The sequence below is a fragment of the Leuciscus leuciscus genome (assembly GCF_965113295.1).
Source record: "Leuciscus leuciscus genome assembly, chromosome: 16".
In the NCBI taxonomy this organism is placed as follows: domain Eukaryota; kingdom Metazoa; phylum Chordata; class Actinopteri; order Cypriniformes; family Leuciscidae; genus Leuciscus; species Leuciscus leuciscus.
In genome coordinates, this window is record NC_138740.1 from 15,508,952 (window position 1) to 15,523,089 (window position 14,138).

General features: G+C 39.8%; 1 protein-coding gene across 3 annotated transcripts in view; it reads right to left on the minus strand.

The window, feature by feature from the left end:
• Positions 1 to 117: 117 nt before the first annotated feature.
• Positions 118 to 14,138, minus strand: part of ppp2r2bb (protein phosphatase 2, regulatory subunit B, beta b) — a 73,291-nt gene continuing 59,270 nt past the window's right edge. For all 3 annotated transcript variants that reach the window (XM_082141858.1, XM_082141859.1, XM_082141860.1), the window contains exons 2-9: positions 13,712 to 13,809; positions 12,541 to 12,706; positions 11,142 to 11,254; positions 4,402 to 4,579; positions 2,854 to 3,018; positions 1,794 to 1,963; positions 1,570 to 1,661; positions 118 to 1,291 (exon numbers count right to left, since the gene is read on the minus strand). In XM_082141858.1, coding sequence (XP_081997984.1) covers positions 1,012 to 1,291; positions 1,570 to 1,661; positions 1,794 to 1,963; positions 2,854 to 3,018; positions 4,402 to 4,579; positions 11,142 to 11,254; positions 12,541 to 12,706; positions 13,712 to 13,809 — 1,262 coding nt within the window. In that variant the 3' untranslated portion in view covers positions 118 to 1,011. The remainder of the gene's footprint in view (positions 1,292 to 1,569; positions 1,662 to 1,793; positions 1,964 to 2,853; positions 3,019 to 4,401; positions 4,580 to 11,141; positions 11,255 to 12,540; positions 12,707 to 13,711; positions 13,810 to 14,138) is intronic.

Below are 14,138 nucleotides of genomic sequence, written 5' to 3' on the forward strand. Positions count from 1 at the left end.
AATCAAAGAATACAAAATGTTCCTCTCGATTTTTATTACATTTTTCTCCTTTTCTTTATAAAATTAGAACAAAAAGCAGAACATTAGTACATTTGCTACATCGTTTACTTCAATTTTACACCATTCCTTGTTGGTTGCATCAGTCAACCCTGAAGTTGGGTTTTGATGATGCACCTTTCATGAAGTAAACTGAGAAATGAAAATAAGCTGAAAAGTTGATTACCTCAACAGCCACAACAACATATTCAATTATCAAAGCCATCTGCGTCCTCTGTCCTGCCAAGAGGTGAGAATCGGATGTAGGCTGAATACTGACTCAGTCGATAAGGCCCTTTCACATGACTCAATGTTATGCTACAGCATGGTGTCAAGCTAAAATGTTTCACGCACATTTGATTTGCCGTTTAAGTTTAACTATTGAAGCATATCCAATGATTGCATGACATTACATGAATGATGCCAGCAAGATGGAAGAGGCTGAGCCTCTGCTCAGACTACAAATGCATATCATGGCATTCAGAGGAACACATTCAAGTTTTTTCCTTCTTTCAAAGGATGACTTTTTTTTTTCAACACTAAACATTTTGGTTGCTTTCACTATTTTCATTTTGTACATTTCTTCTTTCTTGCTACCGAAGGTCATCTACAACGCTTCTCATGAAGGTTAGAGCGGTCAAACCCTGATACGAGTCATGTGAAAGGGCCATCAGCTACATTAAAAGTAAAAGGATCCTCTCTGTATTGCTGTGCATAACCAATAAACCTACAGAGAGCAAGAACATTTGAAGAAATTAAAAACAAAAGCAGTCCAACAGCCGTGTCATTGTCCGTGGTTTGCAGTGCACCTTCAAGTTTCCTTTGTTTAGATTCAGTGCCGTATCAAACCTGCTGTAAAGGCAAACGCTCATCTAGATGTTTCTCACAAGTTCAATGCTAGTGAGTCCAACCTTTCCACTCTCAAGCCATCTAGAGAAATGGTGCCTTTTGTCGCTGTGATAACGAGACATCATGCTAGTTGACCTTGTCCTGAAATATGTAGAGGTTGTTGGTGGCAGCCACAGCAATGATGTTCTCGTAGGGGTGCCATGCAGTGTGTAGGATCTTCTTACTGAAGTCCAGACTGTCCACACTGATTTCGTCTTTCCGACGCTTGCCGCCAACACAAACTTTGCGTGGCTTGAGGATGGCTCTGGGTTTGCTGTTCTCCCGCGAGGCCTCGAGAGTCACATCACGCTTAGTGTTCCGATCGAACATACGGAAGAAATTGTTGTAGGAGCCTGTCATTAGGACACTAATGGGAAAGGGAAAAGACAATTATTAGTTCTTATTACCTGATATCTGCTATATACAGTCTAAAATCAATTTGCAAAACCTGATTGCTTTTGACCAGGGATTTGTCCAATCCTGCTCCTGGAGGGCCACCTTCCAGTAGAGTTTTCCTCCAACCCTAATTAAACATCTGAACCACTAATCAAGGTCTTCAGGATTGCTCAAAAGTTCCAGGATACAGCTAAACACTGGAATGTGGACATCCAGGAGGAGGACTGGACACACCTGCTTTTGACACACCTGTCAGTTCCATTCCAGACACATTCAAACTTGTCGAAGATGCAGTCGTTTTCGTACAGAGAGCATAGCTTACTCCTAAGGTAGTCATGGACCTGTCAAAGAAAGAACCGAAAGCACAGACGATCAGTATCTTGCGGAGTATTTGACCGAAAATGACAAGACTTGTTTTATAAACCCATAATGACTGTAGTCATTGGTCATGGTCTAATCTGCAGAGCAAGTACCTGGTAAGTTTCCAAAGGCTTGCTCTCCATGTTGACATCCCACACCCTCACTGTGAGATAGTCACGAGTCATCAAGTAGCGTCCACTGTGGCTGAATTTCACATCTGAGATGGAGGAGATGATCTCTGAGAAGAAGGAGCGATTACTGGGGTCTTCTGGTTCCTCAAATACTGATAGGGAGAAACAATAAGATACAGATGAGTAATATTTCAGGAGCAGAGTTGAGGCCTTGATCTAGTGGTCTTAGTCATGAGACCTCTCATGGCCTTTGTCTGAATCTCATTACTTGGTGTTTTGGTCAGGATCTTGGTGTAGGTTTAGGGCAGGGGTGCCAAACTCAGTTCCTGGTGGGCCACAGTCCTACAGAGTTTAGTTCCAACCCTGCTCCAACACACATACCAGTAGTTTTCAGAGTAGTTTGGATCAGGTGCGTTTAATTAAGGTTGAAGCTGTGGCCCCTTTTTGACACCCCTGGTTTAGAGTCTAAGATAAGACTACAGTCATTTCCAGAATCTTATGCCCGGTACACATTGTACAATTTTGGGTTGTCCCAGACGAAAGATGATGTCGTGGTGATTTCAATGGGTGTGGCTCCTAAATGGTGCTCCTACGTCGTACAGTGAGAGAGGTTCAAAGACGATCGTTGTCACGGTCTTACGACCAAAGACAGCCTGCGATCATTTTCTGATTCTGACAGCGTCAGAAATTTTGCATGATCATCTCACAGTGTGTTTGCTGATATGATCTACGTCTACTGACTAGCCAAAAAAAATGGAGGGGTGTTCAATCCTGCTCCTTGAAGGCCTCCTATTTCCCTAATCAAACACACCTGTATAAACTCATCAGCTTATTAATTAGAGAGTCTGACATGGGTGTCAGATAAATGAGATATCCAGAAGGTCTGGTTGTGACCCCAACTCTGAGAAATTTCATAACCCTATTTGGTTTAAACCAAGATCTTGAGAAAAAGATCTAATGGCTGCAGTAAGTTGGCAGACTAAATGAACAGCACATCTCAGTCAAAAGATTAAAAAAAGAATCAAAGACTAAGGAAACTCACATTTAGAGTGGTTGTCACAAAGTGCGGAGGTTCTCATGTCGCACAATCTTATGGAGCCCTTGCTGCTACTGTAGACAAACGTGTTGCATTGGTTAGGGTGAAACTCTGCCGCTGTGATCACCTCTGTCAACTCTTCCATGTTGGCTGGCTTTATGTCCACAATATCTGAGTAGAGAGAGTGAAGGATCCACAATCCTATTCCCCATGAATCATCAAATCCCTTTTAATAAATGTCCTGCTTGATTCACGTGTCTGGCTCTACGTGTATTGGATTGCATCAGATCTAAATCTCCCAAATTACTGGATGAATAATCTTTCAAAAAGGTTAATCCGCAACTGATAAAATCCCTCATGCTAAATTTCTCACAGGGGAATCTGGCATCTGTGCTTTCACAACTGGCTTATATCAAAAACGTCAAATAAAAGAGTTCCAGGAGCCATAAATATAGCATTACATCCATCTGTTGGTGTTGGGTAGGGACAGGCTATCCATCACGACATGCAGCGAGGATCATACATTTACAGTGTGACCGTTGGCAAATAGCAGGCTTTATCATCTCCACAACTCCCTTGAGCGACTCCACAAAATCACCAATACAGACTGTCCACAGACTCCTCATCTCAGCTCTGAGGGGTCCTTGAGAACAGTAATCAATAATGATCGATAGGGATGCGTGCTTGGGTAAGCTGGACACTATTTACCTTTAGGAGGGGAAGCAGGGGTCAGGATTAGTGGCAGACACTTGATAAAGGGTAATGGGCGTAATGTGTATCACAGAGGTGTTATCTGTCAGAATTAAGTGACAGCAGAGACAGTCTGCAGGTGGCTTATTGGGTTTGTTTGATTGCTGGTTTAGCTGAATCCTTTTGTTCTTAATTTAGTAACAAAAGCCTGTCAGTATTTATTGTGTCTGGATACAAAGTGATTTCTGGGAAGATAAAGCAATAAGTCACAAAAGGTGGGGCATTACCGTGATTTTACAATGGCTGAGGAATGCAGTGACAAAGGCTTAACTTTTATAATATTGCAGTTTGAATCAATTCTTCCATCAAGTAACAGGCATATAGTCCAATATAGCCAATGCCATGTTTACTTGGGACATTACTTAAAGTATTAGAATTTTACAATTTGATTCTTCTAATAGGTTCAAAGCCTGGCTGAGCAAGGAGGTCTTTCTGTCTGGAATCTGTATATTCTTCCTGTGATGGTGTGGTTTCCTCCGGGTTAGCTCGGAGACAATAAATTGCTCGGAGGTGTGAGTGATTGTGTGTGTCTGTTTGTAATGGACTGGCTAACCGTCCAGGGTGTTTCCCTGTATTCGCCCCAAGGTGCTGGGATAGGCTCCAGCAAACCCACATTGAACAAGTGGTTTACAGAATGGAAAGATAGACTGTTCTAAATTTATGTTAAAACTTGAACTATTTACTTTATAGCCAAAAAGGTAAAAGTTACTATCGATGAATTGAATGATCTCAATTCTTTTCAATCATAGACACACACACAAAAAAAATGCAGACATGCAACCATCTGAAATTGTAAAAGGATACTAAAGCTTCGGTTTGTGATCTCCAAGTTCCACAGGTTGATCCTCAGGTCATCTGTGGACATGTATGTTTCGTAGTCGCTGTTGACCGAGATGGAGTTGATGTGATAGGTGTGAGCATTAGAGAAAATGCGACGAGGTGTTGCCTCCACCATCAAGTCCATGGGTCTCAACACAGGCACCTGAGAGGAGGGGGAAGACACATGGTTAAGAAAAGAGACAGACAAAGAAAGGAAATAATGTCAATATTTGCAGCAAATACTAAGATATGCGTGCAGGATGGTCCCTGGTTTGAGTCTCACTGAATTCCGGTTTCGGCAACGATCCAAAGACATGCAGGATAAGTGAACTGGAGAATAGACCGTGTGTATTAGCTCTGTGATAGGCCAAAAGCAGGGAAACACCCTGGATGGATGGGCAGTCTAAGACGCTGGGATAGGCTTCAGCATCCTTGAGACCCTACATGGGGATTTGGAAAATGGATGGATATCCTTCCCATTAGTGAATGCCTAATTTAGTCAGACTGATTAATCTGAACAAAATTAGCATGCTCAATTTCTGCTTTAAAATACATTATAGGGAATCTTGAGTAAATACTGTCTAAAATAAGTGGTCATTTAATATCAGCAATTCTGTATATTTCTAAAAGTAATGTGGTTTGAGAGGCCTTGCTATATTGTGATATATAATATTAATTATATAAAACTGTCAAGGGTATTAGTTGGTCTCTATGCATTCTCCAAGTGCAGTAAAAACAGATGTTTTGCATCAAATCTGTTACTATATTTTAGGGATGCACTGATATGAAAATTTTAGCCGATACCGATAACCGATAATTCTTTATATTTGAATAGCCGATAACTGATAAATTGGCAGAAAAAGTAAATCCAAATTTGTATATAATTTTAACCTGATTTCAAAAACAAAAGTATCACCATTAAAATTCATGTCCCAAGCACATAATTATAATAATGTTCTCATTATAATTTTATGTAGCCTGTATAACAGACTTGCGCTGCACATGTTGCACTCAACTGTATTTTCCTTTTTTTGAAGGGAATCCAATCATATTTCAAGCAATTCAAAACCATCATGGCGAACAGTGTGCATCTGAAGTATCTCAACTTAAGGAAATAATCCATTATTTATCGGCTTTAATATATCTGCCAAATTTTCTTATTGGGCCGATAACGATAACATTAAAAATGAACATATATTGGCCGACACCTATATGGTGTCGATAAATTGTGTATCCCTACTCTATTCTGTATTCTAGCTCTACTGAAACACTGTTTTGAAACACTGTATCTGTTTTATAAATTGGAATTACATGAGTCATCATTTACCCTTTTCTCCAAATATCAGTATCTACTGTACATTAACCACTGAAAAACACTTTTTACTATACAACATATATTATTGTTTTGTTTCGTTTTTTTGCTCAGGAAAAAACACAGATGCACCTGCATCTGAAAAAACAGAGGTGGTCTTTTGTTCTCAAACTACTTGCCCACACCTGGATCTGGCCAATTCCTAAAGCTACTCGGTCAAGATCTGAAGACATGTGGAGTCAAGCTCCCACAATGCAGTGTGGTAATAGGAAACACAGGTCTACCGTCTCTTTAATAATGACTAATCATTGGGCTGATGCTCCTACATGTGCTTCACTGGAGGGGTATTGCGTCGCAGTCAGTGTCTGACTCCCCATGAGGGTTTTAATGCGCGCAGCCCTCCACTAATGACAGAAGCGGCATGGCAGACATGTCCTACTCACTACAGAGATGAGGAACGCTCATCACCGAGCAGTGGGACGTGGAGGAGGGGCACACGCTACCATGCCAGGTCATTATCACCTAACACATGCGAACTCCATCTTTTCATTTCTGTTAGAGAGTGGGGGTGGGGTGAGGGATGTCCTATTGTTGATGTATACATTAGAAATACATTTTCAATAGCCTTTACCACTTTAATTATTAATTTCACATATAATATGTGAAAGCAAGTCTGTTATTTCATACAAAAAAAAAATTCCGCTCAAAAATATTGTGTTCTAATCTGACAAATTTAATTTACGTCACATTTCACTCTAAATAGAAAATATATATATATAAAGCACATTTTAGGAGGATTCAGATTTGTTGTATTGTGACAGAAATTGTGACTCTAATTTGGTCTTTCAGATTTCCGGTATGTCCTCTACCACCCCACATGTGCTTTTAATAATAAAATTAGCCCATGGAGCATAGCGTCATGGATTCAGTTGACAGGACCAGTCGAGACTGATTGAAGCTATTATCTCTCAATCAAGTGTTAATTAAGTTTGACTGCTGGGATATTCAGTCACTAATGATAAGAGGGGGTTGAATATGTGGGTACACTTTATTAACACATTATACATAATTCATATCTTAAATCATTACGGATTTAATGTTAAAATGGAAATCATAAATCAGCATGGAATCCGAGAGTATGTGGAGTAGTAAAATGTGTTTTTCTTTCAGCACAGTCCACTGCTGGCCTTACTATTATTTGTTAAAAAATTCAAAACCGAATGGCACAGTTGTTATGTCAAACTGATAGATTTTTAATGATTGTTAATGAATTCAGGCATACTATTCTTTCCACATAGGCTATGTTCACACAGCAGCGGAATACGGTTGTCATTCCTGTATATTAGTCTTTAATACGGTTACGTTCCCACACAGCGACAGAGATATGAGCTGTGTGTGATCTGAAGATTTTAGATCCACTCACTCTTCTTCACTGGAGCTGCCCCCGTCAGTTTTGGGTTTTACGCGTGACTCAAATGCTCCGCTCTCCATCCAGATATATAAAAACATGTATTGCCAGATTTGACGGCTGAACTTGTGACTGAGTTTTAGTTTTATTGATGTCACCATCCTTAATATTACTTTGGTCACTGTGAAGGAGTCATGTCATCATTAACTCAACTGATTAGTTCAAAGACGCTGATTCATGGTTACTGATAAGAGCTTGACTCCCGTTGCACGTTCAACCAGGCAGTATTCGAGATGCTACTGTAAGTTGCTGTTTTGTAATTTGAACAAAATTCACACCTGTGTAAGTAAACGTGGTTGTCAATCCCAAAATCTAAGAGTGTGGACGTAGCCATATTGATTTTTGCCTACTATATAGGAAAGTATGCATATTCAGATGCAGCCAGTCCCTAGCCTGGCAAGCCAGACCTACATAAAGATGTTAGGTCTGGCAACTCACCATTGGCACGGCTCAATCCGAGGGGCGGGATAAACGGTTGTCTTTCAAATTCCCTCTGCACGCAATAGGACAGCGCTTCAACCAACCAGAGCGTTTTCCCACCAGCGGAGCTAGTTGATAGATTCAACTTTTGCCGTATCTGGTCAGCAAAACTATGAACACATCTTTTTTTAAGATTGACTTAAGTGCCGTTCTTTGTTCTTTTCTCAAAGAAAAGCTTAACTCCAAGTCCTCCAGAGTCGCGGCCAAAGCGGATTCGAAAGACCGCTGTTCGCCAGCAGCAGCTATTCTTTGTTTTCAAGTAGCAGGGAATTCACACGGAACCGTCACAACTCTGTCGTCATTATGTTAAGCCCGCCCACCGACTCTATACATGATTTGATTGGCCTGACTAGAGTTTGGTTTTTCCAGCTCGAAAGTCAACGGAGAGTTGCTAGACTACACTGGGTGCAAAATTAATTTTGCTGCCGCTAGGGTGCGTCTAGATTTCTAGGCTAGCCAGTCCCTATTTTATTCCTAAATGAATTAGTGTTTTTGAATGAATTGGTTAAGTGAATGATTCAAAGATAGTCACTTGTTTCATACCTCAATGAATCAGTGTTTTTGAACGACTCAGTTGAGTTAACGATTAAATGACTCGTTCATAAAGACAGTCAAATGTCACGACCTACTGGTGAAACAATGTAACCTGCAGAAAGAGTCACTGAAAATCCCTGACTGATTGTCTAAAGTAAGTCAACAAAAATAACTGATACAAAAAGGAAAAAATCGAGGAGCAGATTTAACTCTATGGGGTTCAGTATAATAACAAAAATCCAAATGTTTTTGTTTTGCAAAACATAAAAACATCTGTATGAGATTGTTCCCCGGAAACCATTGCGTCCCTGGAAAGTATCATTTTTCCACTAGGCTGCTTTTCTTAGGCTAACAAAACCAAACATCCTTTTAGCCATCATGTTTCTTTGTCTTCGAATCAAACACAAAGCGTACATGTCTTCCTAAAGATGTCTCAGATTCACTGTTTTATTGACAGTGACAACCCCCTCCCCCCAGCAGAAACAATTTTGCTGGGTGAATCCCCTCATGTTTGGAGTGCAGACAGAGATGAAGGCAGTAAACACTCATCGCTCTGGATAACAGTCGGGGCAGATGTACCCTGTGGAGTCCCTGAGAGGGATCCACCCTCACCTCCCCCTTTATCTCTCTGCTCAGTCTGTGCAAAGTGATAAATGCCCTGATTTTGTGCGCACACACACATTTGGGAGAGGATTTCAACTCTCCTTGCTCTGGTCTCCAGTGGGCTGCAGTGTTAGTTAAGGAAAAGCTGATGGAACTGCTGCCCTGAACACATTACAGCCGTCTCAAGAACACTCTCCTAAATATATCCCCTATCCAGAGCCACCAGTCTACTGTATCCTCAAAGGAAAGAGAGGTGTAAATTCAGGCTAAATGAATAATGGATGCAGGTCGAAATACCTGGAACTGTCCCAGATTTGGTAACCAGTAATATTAACATGTACAATCTTAATCAACTTACATTTTTACTTTAAGTCGACATGGACTCAAAACTGAAATTAAATTTGTCGTGCAAATGAAATGCATATTTTTGAGTGTGAGTGAAGTCAAATACAGGTTGTCCTGCCCTGAAACCTACGCTTTTGTTAAACCAGAAGTTGACGTGTCAGCCCAACTGTCACAGTGTTTACACAGTTTGGGAAAACAACCAGTGAATGGCTTTGATTTCGTGTTGCTTTAAGTGTCTTATCCTCCAAGACTGATCCTGGACATCTGTTCTTTTGGCAATAATTGTATGAGAACCCACAGGGCATCAACAGTTACTTTAAGCTTTGGATAGTTTATTACGTTCCAGTGAAGTCTAAGAATTGCATTTTCTGCTCCCATAATGCGATTTTAAATCGACCTCCTAAGTCACCCATTATGTGAGGGTCAATCCAAGCCCAGTGGACAAAATAAAGCATCATTCTACGATGACGGGATTAAACTGGGGTTGAATATTGACATCTTTCTGAGTGGATGACTGCTGGATAAATCAATATCATAATTACTGAAAGATTCTCAAATAGGGAAAGTATTTCCCGCCAAGTATTTGGATGAAGGCAAAATTATATTATACTATATTTACTTGGGTCAAAAAAGGTATTTTAAATAACTGCATTTAACAAATTGCAATTAACTAATATTTAACAATTGTTAAGGCCCTATACGCGTCCGCAATTTTCGCACGTTAAAAAATAAATACAACCTCACGTTATGTCAATCACGCTTGCCTCCGAAACTTTCGTCCGTCAAAAAATGTTTTGAATCAGGATCGATTTTCTACGTTTTTCGCAATCTTAGCAAGCATCTTGAATGGTGTTTTGACAATTCAGAGCCACCGAATCACGAATGCGAAAAAACGCATGCGATAATTTCGGCCTCGGTGTGCAAGGGCCTTTATTCATGAATAACGATAGCATCAAACTTGTGTTGTCCTAATGAGAGCAGCTGGGTCCGACAAGGCAATGTATAATTAAAACAGTTCAATTACACTAACGTTTCTAAAAATGCCCCACGTCAGGGATAAACTTATTTGCATTTCCGAGTGTCGAATCAGCTGCCTAAAAGCAACAGCAAACAACACATACTTTCCGAGATCTTCTCAAAGGAAAAGTGGAGGTCTTTGGTTTTTCTTGCAGTCTTCTCCCAAACCTCATTAAATTATAGAAATGTTTAGTTTTTAACTAATCAATTACTCAATGTCTCTTAGGCAGCTGCCAAAACAAAATCCAAAGGAGAAAAAAAGCCATACATACTCAGAAAGAGGAAGAAATTACAAAAAAAAGACCCTGCCTGGCATTAATCTAATGATTCCCAGGAGAGAATACCACAGTATCAACAACATTAACACTTGACATTTATCAGCTGCCCCCAGCTGTAGCAGCGGGTCACCCCTGGACATGTTCCACTTATACAGAGTAAATCCATGTATGTAGGAGGGTATATTCCTGTGGGTCCACACTGGCACAGGCCTTCCTCCACTCTCACACCTCAAACAACAGCTCCATCTAAAATTCGATGAGACCAAGTCTCTAAAATACTCCCCAAACCCCCTACCTTGTCAGCTGTATTTGGCGAGATATGAAATTCCAACCCATAATCCTCCTCTGTTGCGCTAGGAGTGCCCACCTCCACTGGGGAAGCTATGGCTGCCAAATTACAACAGAGCTTGACCTTATTTTTTTCCCTTCACATACTAGAGCCAACAGATTAAGACTCCCTTTCTCCTCATGCTTGGGGAGACCGCATGGCTAGGGGAAGACAAGAAAAAAATTAATCTCTCAGTGCCTTTAGCAGGGCTATAACCCCCATAGGTATTGAGAGGGACAAGTGGCCCTCCAAGAGCAGGATTGGACGTGTGGGAAGTGTTGTATTTGTATGTCTGTTGCCACTGGGCTTTGCAAAAAGACCGGCGAGTGAACTGTCTTCATTTTAAGGGATTTTGCTTACCCTCAGAGCTGTGATGGTGGTCGGGTCCCGTATCCTGCCATCTTCATCCTTCAGATTGTAGCCCTCTGGTCTTTTGTCTCGCTCACTGATTTTCCATAGCTTCACTGTTTTATCTGGGAAGAGAGATGATATGAGCAACAATGTGTACGGTGGAAGCAGTGTTTGTGATGTTAGTAGCAGAGAAAAACTGCACTGGCCGCTTTACAGTGGACCAAAAAAGGGTGAACTTAGCTGGCACGACAAAATAGACAGGATCTCCCAATTCACCTGACTGGACCCTGCTGTTGTCTGTATACCTAACTGCTCTGATGTGTCCATCAAAACAGGACTATAGCTTCGCCAGAGCCTGGAAAACTGATGAATGTCAGCTACTTTTAATTGCCTGCAGTTACTCGGCAGAAAAAAGTCTTTAACAGCCTAACTGCTCAAAAAGGCACTGTAAACAACAAATGTTAAATTTATAAATCAATGTACCATTTCAGTTCTCAGATTTCTGCCTACTAGTAATTATGCAGGCAAAAATCTCTCTCTCTCTCTCTCTCTCTCTCTCTCTCTCTCTCTCTCTCTCTCTCTCTCTCTCTCTATATATATATATATATATATATATATAGACACTCATTGTACAAATGTGAAATATTATTACAATTTAAAATATTCTGTTTCAATATATTTTAAAATGCAATTTATTACTGTGACAGCAAGCTAAATTTCCATTACTCCAGTCTTCAGTGTCACGTGATTTTTCTTATCAAACATTTCTTATTATTATCTGTTGAAAACAGTTGTGCGGCTTAATGTTCTTGTGGAAACTGTGATATGTTTTTTTTAAAGTATTTTTTGATGACCAGCATTTATAAAAAATAAATAAAAAATTGTAACATTATAAATGTCTTTACTGTCATTTTAGATCAATTTAATGCAGCCTTGAATTTTCTTTCAAAAACTACAATCTTAAAAAATAATAATAATGTAAAAAAGAATCTGACCCCAAACCTTTGGCCAGTAGTGTATACAGTAGGCTATATATACAGTATAGAAAAAGATGGATTTTTTTCAAGAAAATATTTTGACACATGGTTCTATATGGTATTTTCCCCATATTTCACAAACTTTGTACCACAATGAAAAATAACATATAGCTTAAAGCACGTTATTTGTTCTTTAAAGAACACCCTTTTAATTCCAACAATTCAATATATTGTATTTTTTTCTAAATAGTGAGAAAGTTAAGGAAAGTTATATGCAACACCACAAATATCTAGTAAAGAAAACAGCACATTAACGTCCCGTGATGAGGGCCAACATCCAAAACACACATATGCTAGTGACCAACAAGTCTTTCCAACAGGAAAGTGAGAAGCATCAGATCATATGAAGAGAACGCATCGTGTTTGCTCACCATTGGTGGACAGGAGGAAATAGGCGGCATTCTGTTGAGGCAGCCAGCGGATCTTGTTGATCTTCTCCTCAATCTCTAGGCTTTTCAAGTAGTCAAATTCGGGCTCGTGGCTCTGAAAGGTGCTGTAAACATTGTACTCTCCCCGACGGTGAGGGTGGTTCTTACTCTGCAATGATACAAGTTGTTTATGGATTTAAAAAAAATTGCATAGTCTGCAAATGCTACTAATCAAAAATACATTATATGTGTATTTGGTGCATTGCTTTGTTTCACTGCCTATTTTTACAGTTTAAATCACTGCCTATTTAATGTATATCATGAGTGAAAAATGCATCCCCCACATTACCAGAGGATCGCATTTACAAATCATACAGCAGTCTACATTTAAAACGCTTGAACCTAATTATACATTTAGGACATAATTAGTGGCATCAAACATTGGCTTATATTAAGTCTCTCTGTGTCGCTCTTTTACAGTCGTATGTGGAATGCGTGTTGATTTTTTTCTTTGTTGCTGAAGGCCGTGAAATACAAGAGGGGCAGGTCAGGATCTCAAGGCACAAAGGTGGTCTGTGTCAGAGGAAAATCTGAATGCCGATCAGAGCGAGGAACCCTTCAGGGTCAGTTCTCACCTTGGGAAGCGTCTAAATCAATAAGCAGAACTCACACAGGCCGAGAGAAGAAGAGGGTATTAATGGAAACAGATTTGCCCTCGGTGGGAGGGAGGGGGTTAAAGGGGGTCTGAAACAGAGTGGGGCATGAATCATGGGGTGAGGATTAACAGACACCATGAAATCTCTTTAAAGATGATGCGAGAGTGAGACGAGGAGGAGCAGACGGCAAGGTTTTCACACTTTTGTGATGCTAGACAAAACATTGAGGGGTTTTTAGATCTTTGAAGGTTTGTAACCGACAAACACACACACACACACACACACACAAACTAATTCAGTCAATATTCAGTTATATCAGGACTACCATATTGTCAAGACTACTTTATTCATAGTCCTTCTATTTTGTGGTTTGGGTATAGTGATGTTGGGTGTGATACACTGTACGCATTCAGATTTTAGATCTGTTTTATAAACAGCAGTTTTAATATTCATAATCATGATTGGTGAGTAGTTATACTCTGTAGATTTCGGTGAATACAATGTCTACCCCGAATTACCTCCTGTTCTCTCTGGAAGACCACCACTCGTCCACCTTTGTCCCCAGTGGCCAGGAGTTCTCCTGTCGGGTTGAACTCAACCGTGGATATGATGTCAGCTGGAAGGGAGGTAGAAGAAAACATTATTTTAAAAGATGATATTTTAGAGCTCCTAGAATTTCCATTTAATAATCTACATTGAGACAATAAAAGATATTATAAATAATATATATATATATATATATATATATTAAATAATTTAATTTATTTATATCATCTCTGAAACTGTTTGGGCCTGAATATGTCAGGGTCAATCTTTTTTCGCTCTAGATCTATTTTTTTATTTTTTATTTTTTTATGTAAAATATGCCATTTATACATAAAGTAACTTCAATATCAAATAATACACCCCTTCTACAATTACCATGTTTAATTTCCCTCAACTAGG